The following is a 20,847-nucleotide window of genomic DNA, read 5'->3' on the forward strand; positions in this document are numbered from 1 at the left end:
TCATGAGCAAGTTATGAAGAACTAGTCAGTATGTTTTGTATTAGGAAACAAGTTATATCCACAGAAAGTGATTAAAGAGCCATTGAAGGCAAGAAGTAACTCACTGCTATCAGAGGAACTGAATTAGTTTATCTCAATTAACTCAAAAAGCATCTAATAAGGCTTGTGTACAGAGGAGTTAGCCAAAGATTGTCAGAAGTAACTCAAATCTGTCCTATTTGTAATAATAAGATAAGAAAATGGGAGGTGGATGTTCAAAGTCATCTAAAGGTGTGTTAAACTAATTGTTATATATTTATTTACTTGGACTGATGTTGTTGCTGATTGTTAACATCTCCTCTAGCTTCTGCTGAGATAATCTTCTTTGTTCAGCACTTTTCTTTTATTTTCTGATGGGAAAATCTGAAACAAACTTCATAATTTTTGTATTCTTAGTCATTAATTTTTTTTTTATAGGCATAGCCAAGGCCTATTCTTTTCTATTATTATTCAGGCTAAAGTAGCCTATGTCCCAGTAAGGTATTTTGAAGTACCTACCTCCACTCCCTCTCCCTCTAGAGGGTCCTGACCTTTGATAACCTCTAAAAATATGTGTCTTATAAAAGTGAAACCTTGCAAAATAGCCTAGGTCTTCTGCTTGAATGAAGTACAATAAAGTTATTTTCAGCTTCACCACTTTGCTCAATCCCAATTTATTCAGTTTTAGGTAAAATTATGTACCTTAAATTGCAGCTTAGAGCAATATAAGGATTATCCATCCTTGTGATGCTCCATGAAAAAAAAAGAATTTGTTTGGTGTAGATTGTGGCTATTAGTTCAGACTCTTGTGGAGGACTCTGCAACTTCCCAATTGTAAAGTAACTCCTGGCAGAGCCATTCCCTATCAAGGTGGGACTTGAACATGTCAGTTGAAGTAGCAGAAACTGTTTCTTCAGAGAGCTGGTTCCACATATTGATGATTCTTTGGCTGAAGAAGTGGCTTCTATGGTTACTCATGGAACACTGCATGGAGAGCTTCAATGAATGTCCTCTAGTACCAGAATGCAAGGGCTGTGCAAAGAGACCAGGAAGGGTGTTTTTAGAGAGGATTTTTTTTTGTTAAAATAATGTCACCCCTTTTCTGTTGGTATGTCAGCATTGGCAGCTTCACATGACATAGTCTTTCTTCATATGGAAATTTATTAATGTTGCTAACCATCTTAGTGGCACAACACTGTACATCCTCAAGCAACTTCTTATCTTTTTTGAAGAAAGGGGCTGCCAATGACATTCCAACCTCCAGGCGTGGACGTACAAATGCCTTATATAACTTCATAAGAAATCTAGGGTGTTGGCTAGAGATGGTTCTTTTTATGATACCAAGGTTTTTATTTGCAGAAGATGAAATAGACTTAGCATGGCTGCTAAACTTTAATTGGTGATCTACAATAACCCCAAGATCTCTTCCATCAGAAACAGCAGGAAGTTGTCTTGAAGGAAATACTTATGATGCTTGTTGTGTTTGCCAAAATGGATTATATCAGTTCATATAACTAGCTTTCCTATAAAGTGAATATACCACTTGATGCCTTTTTTATGCTCTTTACAAATATGCCTATAATAATTGCTTATACCTTAAATTGAGATTTAAGCATATTTTTGCTCTTAAAAATGATAGATTTCAAAAAATTGTGACACCATTTGATGTCTTGATTTGTGACACAACAAAAAATTATAATACCTGTTGATGTCTTTTTTTATGTTCTTTACAAATACAATAATTGCTTCTACTACAAATTCAAATTTAAGCACTCTTTGAGCTCTTCAAAATGAAAAATTTTCAATGAAAGTACAAGCTACCAATTGTTTCTGACAAAATAATACTATGTTTTCTCTATGCTTTTTTTGACAAAATAATACTACATTTTCTCAGTGCTAAAATTATTTATAATAAGGTTAGGTTAAAAAGTGCTTATTCATAATATTCATAAAGAGCATAAAAAAGGCATCAAGTGATATGTTCACTTTATTGGTAAGCCAGTTTTTTTTTGTGTTTGTGCTGTTGCACTGGTGATTTCTCTTTCCATTATATATATATATATATATATATATATATATATATATATATATATATATATATATATGTTTTTAACTACATAAAACATGTGAATATACAACATTCTTTGCTGTCCCATTGTCTGTGCATATAAATAGATTGTCAGGTTTACTGACTCTTGAACATGCAACATATAATTGTCCATGGGAAAAACAATCTGTATTGAGATCTATACCTCATTATTCTAATGATGTGTCCCTGTGTCCCAGTTGTCATTTGTGTCCTGGTATCCCAGTTTGTAATTTCTCTTTGAGTGTCCCGGTTGTCATTTATATTCCCGATGTCCTGGTCATCATTTGCGTCCCAGTCTGTAATTTCTATTTGAACAATCCCTGTGTCCTGGTTGTCATTTATATATCCCGCCTGTGCCCCTGGCGTCTCTGTTGTAGTTGTGTCCTTATGTCCCAGTGGTCATTCATATTCCCTGTGTCCTGGTTGTGATTTGTGTCCGGGTGTTCCAGTCTGTAATTTCTCTTTGAGGTTCCCAGTCGTCATTTATATTCCCTTTGTCCCAGTTATAGATATAAAAATAAGTTGTCTGTGTGTGTGTGTGTTGAGTGACATCATATTTGTGTGTCGACTGATGTCATGTTTGTCAACTGATGAAATTACAGACCAGGACATCAGGACACAAATGACAACTGGGACACAGGGAATATAAATGACGACCAGGACACTCAAAGAGAAATTACAGACCAGAACACAAATGACGACCGGGACACTGGGACATAGGGAATATAAATGATGACCACAACACTCAAAGAGAAATTACAGACTGGGATGCCGGGACACAAATGACAACCAGGACAAAGGGAAACAACAAAAACGGGGACGCCGGGGGGCACAGGGGAATATATAAATGACGACGGGGACACAGGGAATATTCGATTAGCAATCATCATCAACAAAGCTCAAGGGCAATCATTAGAATAATGAGGTATAGATCTGAATACAGATTGTTTTTCCCATGGACAATCATATGTTGCATGTTCAAGAGTCGGTAAACCTGACAATCTATTTATATGCACAAACAATGGGACAGCCAAGAATGTTGTATATTCGCAAGTTTTACATAGTTAAAAATATATATATATATCTATCTATATTCACAGGTGGGACACAGGGACACAACTACAATGGCGCGTAACGACTTACGCGCGCGGGGGGGCGCGAAGCGCCCCCACCAATTAGGTGTTGGGGTGGCGCAAAGCGCCCCCAACAGCTAGTATATATATATATATATATATATATATATACATATATATATATATATATATATATATATATATATATATATATATATATATATATATACTAGCTGTTGGGGTGGCGCTTTGCGCCACCCCAACACCTAGTTGGTGGGGGGCGCTTCGCGCCCCCCCCCCCAAGCCCCCCCGCGCGCGTAAGTCGTTACGCGCCATATTAGTTACGCGCCATTGTAGTTGTGTCCCTATGTCCCACCTGTGAATATAGATATATATATATATATATATATATATATATATATATATATATATATATATATATATATATATATATATATATATATATATATATATATATATATGTTTTTAACTACATAAAACTTGCGAATATACAACATTCTTTGCTGTCCCATTGTCTGTGCATATAAATAGATTGTCAGGTTTACCGACTCTTGAACATGCAACATATAATGGTCCATGGGAAAACAATCCGTATTCAGATCTATACCTCATGATTCTAATAATTGCCCTTGAGCTTTGTTGATGGTGATTGCTAATCGACCATTCCCTGAGTCGCCATCGTCATTTATATATCCCCCTGTGCACCCCGGCGTCCCCTTTGTAGTTATGTCCCTGTGTCCCGGTCGTCATTTATATTCCCTGTGTCCCGGTGTTCCAGTCTGTGATTTCTCTTTGAGTGTCCCGGGCATCATTTATATTCCTTGTGTCCCGGTGTCCTGGTCGTCATTTATATCCCCCTGTGCCCCCCGGCGTCCCCATTGTAGTTGTGTCCCTGTGTCCCGGTCGTCATTTATATTCCCTGTGTCCCGGTCGTCATTTGTATCCCAGTGTCCCGGTCTGTATATACATTCGTTTTTTAGTTTTGTTTTTCTCCTTTATTTTTTTCCTTTTTTCTTTTTTTTCTTTTTTAGTTTATTTAGATTTTTAGATTTTTTTTTATATTTATTAATATTTTTTTAGTTTTCTTTTTCTCTTATTTTTCAGTTTTTTCCTTTTTTTTAGTTTTTTCTTTTTTAGTTTTTAGTTTTTTTTTGTTTTTTACCTTTTTTTAGTTTTTTTAGTTTTTTAGCTTTTTTAGTTTTTTTATTAGTTTTTAGTTTTTTTTTAGTTTTTGCCTTTTTTTAGTTTTTTCAGTTTTTTTTAGTTTTTAGTTTTTTACCTTTTTTAAGTTTTTTTTAGTTTTTTAGCTTTTTTAGTTTTTTTTCTTTTTAGTTTTTTTTGTAGTTTTTACCTTTTTTAGTTTTTTTTCTTCTTTTGTATTAGTGTGAAATAATTCAGACGTCATATGCGGACAAACACGATGTCACTCGACAGACAGACAGACAGACATAACCCACAAACAATTTATTTTTATATATATTTATTCATATTTTTTTAGTTTTCTTTTTCTCTTTTATTTTTCAGTTTTTTCCTTTTTTTTAGTTTTTTTCTTTTTTAGTTTTTAGTTTTTTTTAGTTTTTTACCTTTTTTTTAGTTTTTTTTTAGTTTTTTTTTAGTTTTTTAGCTTTTTTAGTTTTTTTATTAGTTTTTATTTTTTTTTGTAGTTTTTGCCTTTTTTTATTTTTTTCAGTTTTTTTTTAGTTATTAGATTTTTACCTTTTTTTATTTTTTTTTAGTTTTTTAGCTTTTTTAGTTTTTTTTCTTTTTAGTTTTTTTTGTAGTTTTTACCTTTTTTAGTTTTTTTTCTTCTTTTGTATTAGTGTGAAATAATTCAGACGTCATATGCGGACAAACATGACGTCACCTGATCCACAGATCCACAGACAACTTATTTTTATATATATAGATATATATATATATATATATATATATATATATATATATATATATATATATATATATATATATATATATATATATATATATATATATATATATATATATATATATATATATATATATATATATATAATTGTTTGGTGTAGATTGTGGTTGTTGATCTAGACTCTTGTGGAGGCTCTTCTCAATTGTAAAGGAACTCCTGGCAAAGCCATTCCTTATCAAGGTGGGACTTGAACGTGTTGGTTGAAGTTGCAGAAACTGTTTCCTCAGACAGTTGATTCTACAGATTGATGACTCTTCGGCTGAAGAAATGTCTTCTATGTCGGCTTGTGGAATGCTGCATGGGGAGCTTCATTGAATGTCCTCTAGTACCAGAATGCAAGGACTGTGCAAAGAGACCAGGAAGGATGTTTTTAGAAGGGATTTTCTTGGTTAAAATCGTATCAACTCTTTTCCTTTGGTACGTCAGTGTTAGCAGCTTCAAACAACATAGTCTGTGTTTAATAATATGTTTCTTAATTGAGGGATTTTTATCTTATGCCTATACTCTTTGAATTTATTTTAGTGTTGCCTATTATGTGTATTATTAGGTAAAATTTTTGCAGTTTACATTATTGACTTACCATAAAGTGAACAATCACTCAATGCCTTTTTTTATGTTCTTTACAAATTTAATAATTGCTTCTAATACAAATTCAAATTTAAACACTTTTTGATCTCTTGAAAATGATCAAAATATTGGGTATAAAGAAGGCTTAAAACATTGGTCTCAAACTTTCTGTTTCATTATAAATTTCATGTCATATAACCTAATCTACAAGCACTGATTTTCCACAATTAAGTAGGATCCATAAATTTTATTTTGCCATTTATGCCATTTTCTTCTTCCTAGATGCTGAATTTTCAATTAGAGTATGCATTTTTGGTCATTTTCAACAAAATAATACTCAATTTTCTCAGCACCAAAATTATTTGTAGTTAGGCTAGGTCAAAAAGTGCTTAAATTTGAATTTATGATAGAAGCAATTATTATATTTGTAAAAATATAAAAAAGGCATCAAGTGGTATGTTCACTTTATTTGTAAGTTAATAATGTGAACTGTGAAAAATTTACCTATTATGATATTAGTATGTTGTGAGCATATTTTAGCATATTCAGTATGAATATTGAACATATTTTAATATATTTATTGTATATTTCAGAATATTTAGTATATATTTGAATATATTTCAGCGTATCTCTTTTTATTGACAGTTGTTCTATACCAGATTAAATTGATAAGATGGTAATTAGGGTGGTCTGTTTTTGCTCCAAAGGCGATTTTAATAGCCGTGTTTTGCACAGTCTTTGGTCATATTTGGCCACTTAACATAAAATTCTATCATTACTGCTGGATGAGCTCCATGGCTTCTCCCTGTCATCATTTTTACTAGATATATATTTTAATGCTTGAGATTTTCAGTATGTTTGGCAAGCCTCATCTTACTGACCAGTATTATCCCCAGGGATTTGTATTATATCCCCAGTGATTTGTATTCTTGTACTACTTCTATATATTTTCCATAGAATTTCAAAACAGATGGCCTAGTTTTTTCTCCTCTGTGTTATTATCATGGATTATACTTTGGATAGTTAAAATAATATATCTAGAATACTTGCCCATGTTTCTATTTGGAGAAGTATTTGTTGGGCTTCTTTTCCAGCTTCCTCTGTGGTAGCTTCCATGGTCCAAGTCTTGTTGTCATCAGAAAAAGTTCAGTCATATTTCATGTGATCTTTAACAGGAATCTCATGTTCACTTGTGTTGTAAAATCAGGATCAATGATGCTTCCTTGTGGAACTCCTCTTTTAATTTGAACCTTGTTTTTTATTTTGACCCTCCAGCAAGCATAGCAACTTCCTGGCATATATTCTGTTGAAAACTTCATCAATTTGCCTTATAAGTCCATTTAATATCTGTTGGAGGACAATGTTGTCAAATGCACCTTAATATATTGAAATCTTATTATCATGACTTTTCTATCAGCTGTGCCTCTACCTTCTGAATCCATTTTGAATGTCCGGAAGGATTTGTGTCGTCTCCATAATGTAAATCAACTTTTTTCTGGACAAGTCTTTCATAAATCTTTCCTACAACTGGTAGTATTGTTATAAATAAGTGTTTTCCCACTAAACTGTTTTTAAGGTTGTGGTATCTTTACTGCTATGCCTTCTTTCCAGCAGTCTGAAAATCTTCCCTTTCACACAACATGTTAGTAACCTTTGATAATTTCTGTTTCCATCTAATTGGAAGATTTTTCAATAATACTGGGTGGACTCTATCCCACCCTGGCTATTTATTTAACATACCTTCTAATTCCTCTTCAGTGAAAGGTAGCTTCTATGCTTCATTACTTTCCTCCTCTGCTAGTTTTCTGGCTTTAGCAAATACTTTAGAGTGTAGGTCTGTCCTTATTAATGGGTCCTCTTTGCCTGTGGTCTGTCTTAGGTGCCTAACTCCTACTTCAGCTTTATTCCTGTCATCAATTATTAGCTCTTTTTTAAATTACCATGGAGTGTTTAGATTTAAAGGATTGCTTCGACTATCTATTCTTTTAATGAATTTGTAAACATTTCCACATGAGTCTTTGACATTTAAACTCTCTGCAAGCTTAATCCATGAATCAATTTTGGCATCACTTGTGGCTCTTGCAAATTTGCTTTAGCTTTGTACAGTTAACTGTAGATAGGATTTTATTGTAGTCGTTTTTTGCCTTATTCATTACTTTTTTTGTATCTTCACATTCACTATTCTGCCATACAGGTTCTCTGTCAAAAATTTTTCCTTTTTTGCTCTGTGGGATAATTTTTTCTACTGTCTCTAGTTGGAGTTGTTGGGATTTACATATCTTCAAAAGGGTTGAGTTCATCTTCCAGTTGAATAAGATCCCAGGCCTGTTCTACCCTCTTTCCAGTTTGCTCTTTTGAAATCTAATCTTATCTGGTTATCAGTTTTTAGGCTTTCAATTCTGTCTTCAATATCAACAATTACAGTTAAGTGGTCACTGGCAGAATTACCGTTTGTTTGTGATGTGACAGCTGTCTTAGTTGTCATTCTAGTAGATGCAAAAGCTAAATCAATTGTAGAATATGATCCCCTGTGTGAGTTTTTTCTAGTGGGTAACCCATATTGTGTCAAAAGAATTACTTCATCTTGTCCTTGACCTTCTCCAGTGCACTTCCACTACTATTCTTACTTCCACAATCACACCAAATATCAGGGGGGGGGGCGGATATTAAAAACCCATCTATTGATTTTACTGTTTTTTTGTTACTATTTTAATCACAGTTTCCAAATCTATATTGCTTCCTTTAGGTACATATTAGGTAATATTAGCCTTGATTTACTGTTTGTGCAAACTCTACCCGAAAAAACTTTTACCTTCTGATCCACCACTAATCCAAAATTTAACACCTGATAGTGCACTATCTTTTTGATAGTGTCTTGATGGTGTGGCTGTAAGTAATCCACCTCTTCTACCTTCTTCTCTATTCTTTGCAATTATGTTGGAATCTTTCATTAAACATGTGTCTCTGCTTGTCAGCCATTTCTCTTGAAGGCAGATTATATTAATTTCTTTGTTCCTTGCAAAGCTCTCAATTAAGCCTTTTTAGCTCTTTAGACTGATTGGGTATTAAATAATAATTAGCCTACCTTAAATTGCAGCTTGGAGCAATCTAAGGATTTTCCTTAGATTATGTTAGATAATACTCTTATTTAAGGGGACATGTTGATCAGCTTTAAGATTTCACTTGGATCTATCTTTTCTTTAAATGATGTGTTCATAAGAGAGTATAACCTGTGGACCCTTTCTTGTATTTCCAAGTCTTTCAAGTCAACCACTCCTGGTGCACTAGACACAAAAACCACTAGCTTTGTCAAAATGTCTATCTAGGGTTTTTTTTTTATTAATTTCCATGGCCTTTTTCCTGTTTAATACGTCTGCATAAGATCTATATGCTACAGAAGCATGGAAATTTCACTTCTTTCTCTGTTGCTTTCTTGAGTTCACTATCTTTTGACTAGAGGGAACCTGTACCTCTGAGACAAATTGGTTGCAGTTCCCTGCATTGAGCCTGCATATGGCCACACTTTTGGCACTTGAAGTACTGGACAATAGGACTTTGGTATTCTTAAACTTCCCCTTTGCTTCCATAGAGCCAATGAGCTGAGGGCAAAGGATTACTCTCAAAAGTTACACAAATCGATAAGCTATTTTCCAATTGTTTCTTTCTCTATTAAATCTTTTCAATCGTTTTATAGATTTTACTGAAGCATTTAGCTCAGTGATTTCTTTTGGCGTCTGTCCTATTACTCCTTGACATATGGGTTTAAATCCCTCTGCTTAGACTTCTGTTTCACCTACTTTGTTAATAGTCAATGCTTTATAACAGCAGATTCAATGAGTAGAAGTATTATGAAGTATCTTTGCTCAGTTCAAATTCAAACTGCTCAGTTTCAAAGCTTCTTTAAGGCTTGAAGTGGTCTCTTCTCATAGGCAAGGTTTTTATTTTATTTTTGCTAGACAAGATAATTCTGTTTTCAAATCTATTCAGAATCTGGACTCCCTTATTTTTTGGCTTGTATCTAGAAGGAGCTGTGCAGCAACTTTTTGCTACTCTGCTGTTTTCCTTGAGGAGAGTTGGGGAAATAGCTCTTTTGGCTTGTACCTAGAAGGAGCTGTGCAGCAGCTTTTTGCTACTCTGCTGTTTTTCTTGAGGAGAGCTGGGGAAATAGCTCTTTTGGCTTGTACCTAGAAGGAGCTGTGCAGCAACTTTTTGCTACTCTGCTGTTTTACTTGAGGAGAGTTGGGGAAATAGCTCTTTTGGCTTGTACCTAGAAGGAGCTATGCAGCAACTTTTTGCTACTCTGCTGTTTTCCTTGAGGAGAGTTGGGGAAATATCTCTTTTGGCTTGTACCTAGAAGGAGCTGTGCAGCAACTGTTTGCTACTCTGCTGTTTTCCTTGAGGAGGGTTGGGGAAATAGCTCTTTTGGCTTGTTGTCCAAAGTCATGAGATAATTCTAAATTTGACAAATTTATAATGCCCTCCACTTCTTACGATTCGTATTTCCTGAATTCATGGTTTTGTCTGGGGGAAGAGATGGGTAGTTTTCATCTATTGCATTCATCCTCGATGACGCGAGAATTTTAATTTGTATTTTATTATCGGGTGATGTGAGGGTTGCTGTTTCGTGGGGACTGCTGGTGAGTTGATTTCTTTTCCTTACATATTTATATTTAGATGTTATTTAGTATGTTTATGACAAGTTTTTATGATTCTTTATTTATTGTATGCCGTTTCCCAAATAACGGGCCATTGAGCCCTTTGGGATATTGTTTTTGTTATTGTTATTTTATGAAAATAAATAGAACTTGAACAAACAAATGAACTTTTTTAGAGACTGTACATCTATTTTGAGAGTGTAGTGAGATATAAATTTAATACTGACTGTGCCTATTGTTGGGGGCTAGAGATGTGGCATGTGGTGATTGTCTAGCCTGATTAAATCCTACTGTCTGTTGTATACCTGATTGTGTAAAGCTTGAGACATAGGTACTACTTGTAGAATAAATGTTGTATTCATGGGAGCCTGCTCTTGCTCATTATTTGTCCCAACCACATTTGGCCCCACCATCACTCCAGGAGAGTTTTGTTGATCCCAATTTACCTGCATCCCAGGTAAAGTGCACCCAAATAAAACCCAATATAACCAGTATAAGAATAAGACCCAATAAGCAGTAATTTACCACACCTTCCATTTTCATCTAAGTCCCCCTTAGACTGACCTACCACTGTAATGAATGTTGGATGAATTTGTAAACTGCAAGTAAGATCTGCTATTTTCGATTATACCAATGCTCTTATCATATATAAGTGAAAATTCTAAATGAGGGACTTTTTACTAGCCTATCTTGACAAGTAGTTTGTTTATATAGCCCATTCAGAACAATTAGCTGTTAATCATTTGACACAAATCTTGACTACCGAATTTTAAAACAGAGTGAGTACTCAGCATGAATGCTGAAAATGTTATTGAATGTATGTGAATTTTTGTATTTTGTTTTATATGAGTTGGCAGTGGCGTCGATCCTTGAATATTTGGGGGAGAGGGTCGTACAAAATTCATTTTTCAAAGTCCATGGGCAAGGAAAATATATGTTCCTTTGTAGTGAAAATACAAAAAAGAAATATTTTACATGAGGATATTGCACCAAAAACAATTATCTTTCAAATAAAAGGGAGTCAAATGTCCTGCCTCCCCCAATTGACACCCCTGTATTTTTTGAGTTCATGCCTTAGGAGTAGCCTATTTATTATTCTACTTTTTGGTTTTTGCCATGGCCCTGTAGCTTTTTTTTGCAACAAATATCCATCTATCTATTAGGATTGTTTTCAGGATTGAACTTTTTACTGGTGTATTTTGTGCAGAATATGTAATTAACCTACTTTTGATCCTTGCAAAGTTTATGTTTATTCTTTTTGCTGTCTATTTTTAGGACCTTTCCTAATCCTTTTTGCTAATGCCTGCAGCTTAAATGATCTCTTGTGATAAGCCAAGTGCAGCATAGTTAAAAAATTTGATGCTGCTGTGAACAGTGTTAAGCGTATTTTGCAGAAGGAGAAAGCATCATTATGGATCTGCTATACTCAATCTTTTATCTGCTGGTGCTTTGTCCTTAGCTTCTTCTTGTTTTACCCAACACCTGTGGTACATTTGAGTTAAATATGTGTGCATGTTGTTTGTTCTGGTTACCTTAATTTGGAATACTTAGGGAAGAGTACGCAACCTAGATAACAACAGAGAGTAGCGTACATTCTCCTCAAAGAGTAGAAGGACTCTTACCCCACAGAATTCTTCTGAAAAATCAACTTGAATTAGATTATTTTGCTGAAGCTAAATCCCCTGAAATAGCCAAAAATTCGTATATGTTATAATTCCTCTACCCCTACTCCCTTGCAAAGGTGGATCTTACATGGACTTACACCTGTGACAAGAGTATAATATGTAATATTTCCTTATAGATGATGTTGGAAGCACTGCAACATCCAGTCATCCTGAATCTGCAAAGAAACGAGACAAAGTCAATGAAGCCATGAAAGAAGAGACATCTAGCAAAGCTGTCAATGCTACTCCAGAAGAAGCTAGTCTTCAAACATTTAAGATTAAAAAAGTTGACCTGAATGAAAATGAGTAAGTGCTAATGTTATAGGAATATTATTTGTCACAATTAGTGTCTGTCATGATTATACATTGTTAGTAGTACAACAATAGGTTAACAATACTCAAAATTAATAGTTATTTAGACGAAAATAGTGACGAAGACCACACTGCCTTTCCATAACAAACAAACACAAAGTAGAAACAATAGGGAAAATCTTTTCAAGACAGTGTTAACCAAATTTGTGGACATTTCGGCCCTATGTCAAAGGGCCATCCTCTGTACAATACAAGAAAGAAAAAAAATATGTATATATAAATAAACTTTTTTAAAACAGCCCTAGCATCCTTACTTCAAGAAAGTTCAACCAAGACTCAACAAGGACTCGAACTTCGTTGAAGTAAGGATGCTAGGGCTGTTTTAAAAAAAATTGAAAAAGATTATTTGTTTTAATTCTAACGTTTTAATGTAAGTTTATATATATATATATATATATATATATATATATATATATATATATATATATATATATATATATATATATATATATATCTTTCTTGTATTGTGCAGAAGACGGACCTTGGACATAGGGCCGAAATATCCACAGATTAGATTTCCACTGTCTTGAAAAGATTTTCCCTATAATTTCTACTTTGTGTTTGTTTGGAATAGTTATTTCTATCATTCTAATGCTTAGAAGTAAGGATTATTAATCTTGGCTGATGGGAAACTTACTACAAGTGTTGTTAGTTGGTGGGGGGTATGTTTTACTAAAGGAAGCAATGATGCTTTGGCCTACAGTAGATCTTTTCCTGTTTTCTTCAACGCTAGAGTTTAATTTTTTGTTTGCTTAGGAATTGGTTGGAATGTAATTTAAAAGTGAAACATAATGCAAAGTATATGAATTTGGAGCAGCTGAGGTTGGTAACACGGTGCTAGTAATGAAAAGTTTGTGGAGTATGGAATTCTATTAATCTATCAAGTTAGACTGTTGTTTTTTTTTGTTTTTTTTTTATATATATATATATATATATAACGGCAATTCACACTGAAACAGCATAATAAAATCAGGGTTCAAGTCCTTACAGAAATAATTTATGTTATAAAAGGGTGACAGGGAGCTGTTGTTGATATATTCCATCATGTATCACCCTATATTAATGATTCTAATAGTAGACTCTTACTCTTAGACTTACTCTCAGAGTAGAGTAGACTTACTCTCAGTTTACTCTCGTTAGCTCTTTTCAGTGATCTTGTTTATTATGGTGATTTTCTTTCTTTTTTTTGTTGCTGCTCTTGATGTTTTGACCAGTAAAAACATTTTTTAGTGAAGCCCAAATGACGCTCTGACCTTCAGAAGTCTTAGGTGGTGTTAGCCCTACTCCTTTTTGTGGTAATTTTTGTTCATTTTAGGTTTAACTTAAATGTTGACTGTAATCTTTGCTCTTTTCATGTCTTATTTATTTATAAATATTTATTTCTATTCGTTTTGAGTTTGGTTTAATTTAGCTCTGTACTTTTTCGTAAGATATCTTTTTTGGACATTTTATAAGTTAATCATGGTTGCGCCATTAGGGGCCTTTTATTATTTTATTATATCGTTAGGGGCCATTAGGGGCTACCTAGCAAAGAATGAACTCTAGCCCATAGTCAAGTGAGAATAATTGCCTTTTGATGCTGATTCAGGAATTGTAACTTATATTTGGATTAATCTTAAGGATAAAAGTTTGTTGAGAAAACAAACAATGGGAATTTATTAGACAAGAGCTTATGTTAAATATAAATTTGGGAGATATTTAATACCTCAGATATTTTGAGGCACGAAAGGGCAGCTCGGTATCTCTAAAGGGCTAAAGGGCAGCTCGGTATTTCTAAAATTCACGAATCTATAAAGCAAAGATGCATCTAGAACAACATCTTGGAGGGGGGCTGAATGTGACATTAACCAAATTGACAAATTTATTTAAAAAAAAAAATTGTGAAAAACAGAAAAAACACGGAATGAGGGCGCCAAAAAAATCTTAGGGGGCCCGAAGTCCCTCTGAATCCACCAGTGCTATAAAGTGTCTTAGCAATGGTTACCTCTGAGTTTGAATTATTGAAAAAGCCAAATCCTAAGTCTGTGGCTGATATAACATTTTATGGGTATACTTATGGGTGAACTATGGATATATTTTATGGGTATGAGTAGCCTCTGTAACCATTTTATGTGATACATTTACTTTTTTCTTGTATAGGATGAAAACACTGAAGCTAGATGATGAAACTGAGATAGTAGTTGTAAGAACAAGTGGTAAACTACATGCTATTGGAAGTAAATGCCCTCATTATGGCGGCCCTCTAGGAAAGGGCTCGATCTGTGATGGAAAGGTTAGGTGTCCCTGGCATGGTGCATCCTTTTCATTAGAAACAGGTAGAAGTTGTTGTATTTATTTTTATTTTAGTGCAAAGTGTTTTTTAGATTGATTTTGGTAGCATGGGCTTACCAAGGATTTGCCAAGAGGAGGGGGTGCCCCTGGCATGGTGCATCCTTTTCATTAGAAACAGGTAGCAGTTGTTGTATTTATTTTTAGATTAGTGCAAAGCGTTTTTTAGATTGATTTTGGTAGCATGGGCTTACCAAGGATTTACCAAGAGGAGGGGGTGCCCCTGGCATGGTGCATCCTTTTCATTAGAAACAGGTAGAAGTTGTTGTATTTATTTTTATTTTAGTGCAAAGCGTTTTTTAGATTGATTTTGGTAGCATGGGCTTACCTAGGATTTACCAAGAGGAGGGGGTGTCCCTGGCATGGTGCATCCTTTTCGTTAGAAACAGGTAGAAGTTGTTGTATTTATTTTTATTTTAGTGCAAAGTGTTTTTTAGATTGATTTTGGTAGCATGGGCTTACCTAGGATTTACCAAGAGGAGGGGATGCCCCTGGCATGGTGCATCCTTTTCATTAGAAACAGGTAGAAGTTGTTGTATTTATTTTTATTTTAGTGCAAAGCGTTTTTTAGATTGATTTTGGTAGCATGGGCTTACCTAGGATTTACCAAGAGGAGGGGGTGTCCCTGGCATGGTGCATCCTTTTCGTTAGAAACAGGTAGAAGTTGTTGTATTTATCTTTATTTTAGTGCAAAGTGTTTTTTAGATTGATTTTGGTAGCATGGGCTTACCAAGGATTTACCAAGAGGAGGGGGTGCCCCTGGCATGGTGCATCCTTTTCATTAGAAACAGGTAGAAGTTGTTGTATTTTTTTTTTTTTAGTGCAAAGTGTTTTTTAGATTGATTTTGGTAGCATGGGCTTACCAAGGATTTACCAAGAGGAGGGGGTGCCCCTGACATGGTGTATCCTTTTCATTAGAAACAGGTAGAAGTTGTTGTATTTATCTTTATTTTAGTGCAAAGTGTTTTTTAGATTGATTTTGGTAGCATGGGCTTACCAAGGATTTACCAAGAGGAGGGGGTGCCCCTGACATGGTGTATCCTTTTCATTAGAAACAGGTAGAAGTTGTTGTATTTATTTTTAGTTTAGTGCAAAGCGTTTTTTAGAATGATTTTGGTAGCATGGGCTTACCTAGGATTTACCAAGAGGAGGGGGTGTCCCTGGCATGGTGCATCCTTTTCATTAGAAACAGGTAGAAGTTGTTGTATTTATTTTTATTTTAGTGCAAAGCGTTTTCTAGATTGATTTTGGTAGCATGGGCTTACCAAGGATTTACCAAGGGGAGGGGGTGCCCCTGGCATGGTGCATCCTTTTCATTAGAAACAGGTAGAAGTTGTTGTATTTATTTTTATTTTAGTGCAAAGCGTTTTTTAGATTGATTTTGGTAGCATGGGCTTACCAAGGATTTACCAAGAGGAGGGGGTGCCCCTGGCATGGTGCGTCCTTTTCATTAGAAACAGGTAGAAGTTGTTGTATTTATTTTTAGTTTAGTGCAAAGCGTTTTCTAGATTGATTTTGGTAGCATGGGCTTACCAAGGATTTACCAAGAGGAGGGGGGGCCCCTGACATGGTGTATCCTTTTCATTAGAAACAGGTAGAAGTTGTTGTATTTATTTTTATTTTAGTGCAAAGCGTTTTTTAGAATGATTTTGGTAGCATGGGCTTACCTAGGATTTACCAAGAGGAGGGGGTGTCCCTGGCATGGTGCATCCTTTTCATTAGAAACAGGTAGAAGTTGTTGTATTTATTTTTATTTTAGTGCAAAGCGTTTTCTAGATTGATTTTGGTAGCATGGGCTTACCAAGGATTTACCAAGAGGAGGGGGTGCCCCTGGCATGGTGCATCCTTTTCATTAGAAACAGGTAGAAGTTGTTGTATTTATTTTTATTTTAGTGCAAAGCGTTTTTTAGATTGATTTTGGTAGCATGGGCTTACCAAGGATTTACCAAGAGGAGGGGGTGCCCCTGGCATGGTGCGTCCTTTTCATTAGAAACAGGTAGAAGTTGTTGTATTTTTTTTACTTTAGTGCAAAGTGTTTTTTAGATTGATTTTGGTAGCATGGGCTTACCAAGGATTTACCAAGAGGAGGGGGTGTCCCTGGCATGGTGCATCCTTTTCATTAGAAACAGGTAGAAGTTGTTGTATTTTTTTTTAGTTTAGTGCAAAGCGTTTGTTATATTTATTTTGGTAGTATGGGCTTACCAGGGATTTACCAAGAGGAGGTGGTAAAATCCTGCATTTTTCTTTGTAAGACTGCGGAATAACCTTTTTTACATTCTATTTTGAACGTTTTCTTGCTTTGTGGAATTTTCCTGAAATTAGGAGCCTTGATAGATAGAGATATTCGGACTCTGTTTAGAATTTAGACTTTACTTATTTTATGTGTATTTCTACGTAGATAACTTCGAAGACCACACTGCCTTTCCATGACGAAAGTATAACAGTTCAAAATAGGGAACACTGTATGTGTTCGAAATATCCAGTTAAAAGTTTTTTAACTTTTAACAAATTTAACTTTTAACAACGTTTTTTAACAAATTTTATATTTGTTCACTGTCTATTAAAAGGTTCCATCCCTATTTTGAACTGTTATACTTTCGATGTGTATTTATGAAAAACAAGTGCACTATATGGAAAGTGGGAGGGAATTTTAATCAGGTGACAGTCAAGGAATTTCAAGCCTTGATTTCCATAGGTGCTTTGAATCAGCGATATTTAAATCAGATAAAATAGCGTAAAGTACTGTAGTGGTAATCTAGTCGTCTAAAAAAATATGGTGGTAGTGGTAATATGGTCTAGTGGTTGTGATAATCAGGTAAGTAGTGGTAATCCAGTGTAAATTAATTTTTTTTTTAGAATTTAATTTTTGCAGTCTGGGATTACCAATGATTCAAGAACAAGCGGCAAAAGCCTATATTTTTCTTTAGTAGGACTGCTGAATAACCTTTTTTGCATTTTATTTTAATATCAAGTTTTGAGCCCGGAGGATAGAAACTTTTGAACCCTTGGTGAAATTTTGACTTTAATTATTCCGTTTTTGTTTTAATATTGTCTTGATTATTCCAATGTTTTCAGTTATTCCATATTCTAATTATTTTACTGAAGAAACAGCTATCTGTTTTATAAGCGGGATCATTTTAATGGTATCTGTGATGAGGTAAGAATGAAAAAACTGAATTCTTTTCCAATGTGACCTGATCTCCATACAAGCTTTGAATCAGCAGTATTTACTGTAAGTATGGAGTGACTCGGCTCAGTAGTAACCGAAACTCTAAAAAACGATTATAATTTCTGACATCATTTTGATATCAATGGATACATCACAAGAATCAGCTTATTATACTGATTCCAAATATGTAAGATTCATCAAGTTTAATATTACCCATCAAAAGTTACAAGCCTGAGAAAATAGCCTGATTTTCAAATAGGGGGAAACACCTCCTAAAATTCAAGGAATTCTAATGAAAATCACGCCATCCTACTCAGCATACTAGAGAACACCGCTGTAGAAGTTTCAAACTCCTATATAAAAAGTGTGGAATTTTGCTGTTTTTGCCAGAAGACAGATCACGAATGCGTGTTTACTTTTTTTTCAGGGGTGATCTTATTAAAATAATAGTCCTAGAATGTCGGGAGAGGGTACATTTGAAAGGAAACTAAAAGTTTTAGTGCCCTTTTTAAGTAACCAAAAAAATTGGAGGGCATCTGCCCCCCTCCTCTCACGCCCATTTTCCCCCAAAGCTATCTAATCAAATTTTACGATAGGCATTTTGTTCAGTGCAGTTGAAGGATCAAATAACTATATCTTTAGCGGTAAAATGCCTCCCCACAGTCCGTGGGAAGAAGCCTGTAAGCTATGAAAAATTCCCATTGTTTACATATAATATTTCCTATCGGGAAGTATACAGACAATTTTCAGGGGGGGATTTGTGCCTCCATAGGAAGAATCTTGGGGTAGGAAGAATTCCCGGGGGTGAACTATCCAGGGGATATTTTACACTGGGGACATTATCTTTGTAAACTCAATTTGGCATTGGAGGGGACAAAATTTCCACAGAAGGGGCATTTCCGGAGTGATCGAGGAACCAATTAGAGGTTTTCTCTAATTTTGAAGTCTTCTTCAAAAGAAAGTATGCTAAGAAGAATTTTTCAGGCTGAATCGTCCGCAAAAATTTTACGGGGAGGGAATTTTCAGCGAGAATAGAACTATATAGAGGGAATTTGATGGGGGGTGCACTTTATGTTGGAGGAAATTTCCACGGAGGAGTTTCCCATTAGAGGGGGGTGGGTGGGTATATTTTATGCAGGTTGAGCCAGTTTTACCGGCATTATTTGAAAAACAATCTGAAATTAATTGTTTAATAAATTGTTTTTTTTTAACTGAAAGTAAGGAGCACCATAAAAACAAAAAATGAACAGAAATCATTCCGCATATGAAGGGTTGCCCCCTCCTCAATACCTTGCTTTTTTTTGCTATAGTTTGACTGTTTGTCCCAATTTTTAAGATTGACTACTGAAACACAGGGGTCGAATTAGAATAGGAAGCTTTTTTAAAATTGATAACAGCTCTAGCGTAAAGAGTAAGGTATTGGAAAGGGGGCAACCCTTCATGTACGGAATAATTTATGTTCGTTTTGAGTTTTAATGTTGTTCCTTACTTTCAGTAAAAAAAAAAAATTGTTTCTTTATTTAATCTCCAACAGGACGTCCTCAGTGTGGAGGGTTGTGTATTGTGGAGGGTTGTCCCCTCCTCAATACCTTGCTCTTTTTGCTAAAGTTTGACTGTTTGTCCCAATTTTTAAGATTGGCTAATGAAACACAGGGGTCGTCTAATTAGAATAGGAAGCTTTTTTAAAATTGATAACAGCTCTAGCGTAAAGAGCAATGTATTGGAGAGGGGTAAACCCTTCATGTAAGGAATAATTTCTGTTCGTTTTGGGTTTTAATGTTGGTCCTTACTTTCAGTTAAAAAAAAAGTTGTTTTTTTTTTATTTTTATTTAATCTCCAACAAGACCTCCTCAGTGTGGAGAAAGAAACAATAAAAAACTACATATTAAAGGAAAGAAAATCTAAAATCAAACACGAATAAAAAGACAGCAATCAAACAGACCACCAACTGCACCTCCAGGGAAACTTGACCCACTTAGCTCCAGGGGCAATTCCCAAAATCGTGGGATTTGTGCAGTTTTTGCAGGTACATTTTAACAAAATTAGAGGGTATGTTCCACGATCGAAACATACATTCACGATATATGAAAATGATTCAAACCCTGCTCACTGACAAACCTAGCCATTAAGTCTTGCTGAAAAACTTCTTTTTTAGACTATATCCGTAAGAATGTCATTTGTTACTGCATATTCTTATATTTTCTTTATATCGTAGGCAGCACATTAGCGCTGCCTAAGAACGATGGTGGGCACAATGTATTATTTATTTGTTTAGAAATTTGTTTTGGTCTTAGGCCAGGGCACTTCGTATCGAAGGACTTGTCGTAGAAACTTCAAAAGGGGCTCATTGGATTGGAAATTAAAACGGCTAGTGTCCTTTTTAATAGTCGAAAGTGATAGGAGGGCAGCTAAACCCCTTCCCACGCCCTCCATTCAAAGACATCAAATCAAAATTTAGAGATAGCCATTTTCTTCAACATAGTTGTAGTTGAACTATTTATTTGAAGATGACAACCCCCTTCCCCCACAGCCCTCAGGGCAAGGGTTGTAAGTTATGCCCTGGGGCCATTTATGGCTTATATAGAAAAGGTGATCATTTAAACTTTGGAGGGGACTCATTGGATTGGTAGTCAAAAGTACTAGTGTCTTCTTTAAGATTCAGGTTAATCGGATAGTGGATACCCCCCCACACCTCGTATTTTCCCGAAATGCTTCTGATAGAAATTTTGAGATTGCCATTTGCTATCATAGAAACTTCTAAAAAGGCTCATTCAATTGAAAATTGAAGGGACTAGTGCCGCTTTTAATAGTCATAAGTGACCAGGTGGCAACTGACGCCCCTACAACATCCACGATTTCCCCAAACACATGCAATCAACATTTTGAGATAGCCCTTTTGTTCAAGGTAGTTAAAAGTCCTGGAAATTATGTCTTTAATGATGACAA

At 34.9% G+C, this 20,847-nt stretch overlaps 1 protein-coding gene across 2 annotated transcripts in view; it reads left to right on the forward strand.

The window, feature by feature from the left end:
- LOC136037817 (apoptosis-inducing factor 3-like) overlaps window positions 1-20,847 on the forward strand; it is a 73,106-nt gene continuing 52,259 nt past the window's right edge. Inside the window, exons 1-3 of one of the 2 annotated variants that reach the window (XM_065720650.1) lie at window positions 1-270; window positions 12,170-12,338; window positions 14,544-14,719. In XM_065720650.1, coding sequence (XP_065576722.1) covers window positions 240-270; window positions 12,170-12,338; window positions 14,544-14,719 — 376 coding nt within the window. In that variant the 5' untranslated portion in view covers window positions 1-239. The remainder of the gene's footprint in view (window positions 271-12,169; window positions 12,339-14,543; window positions 14,720-20,847) is intronic. The other variant, XM_065720651.1, reaches the window with a different exon arrangement.

This window comes from Artemia franciscana, chromosome 17 (assembly GCF_032884065.1).
Source record: "Artemia franciscana chromosome 17, ASM3288406v1, whole genome shotgun sequence".
Lineage (NCBI taxonomy): Eukaryota > Metazoa > Arthropoda > Branchiopoda > Anostraca > Artemiidae > Artemia > Artemia franciscana.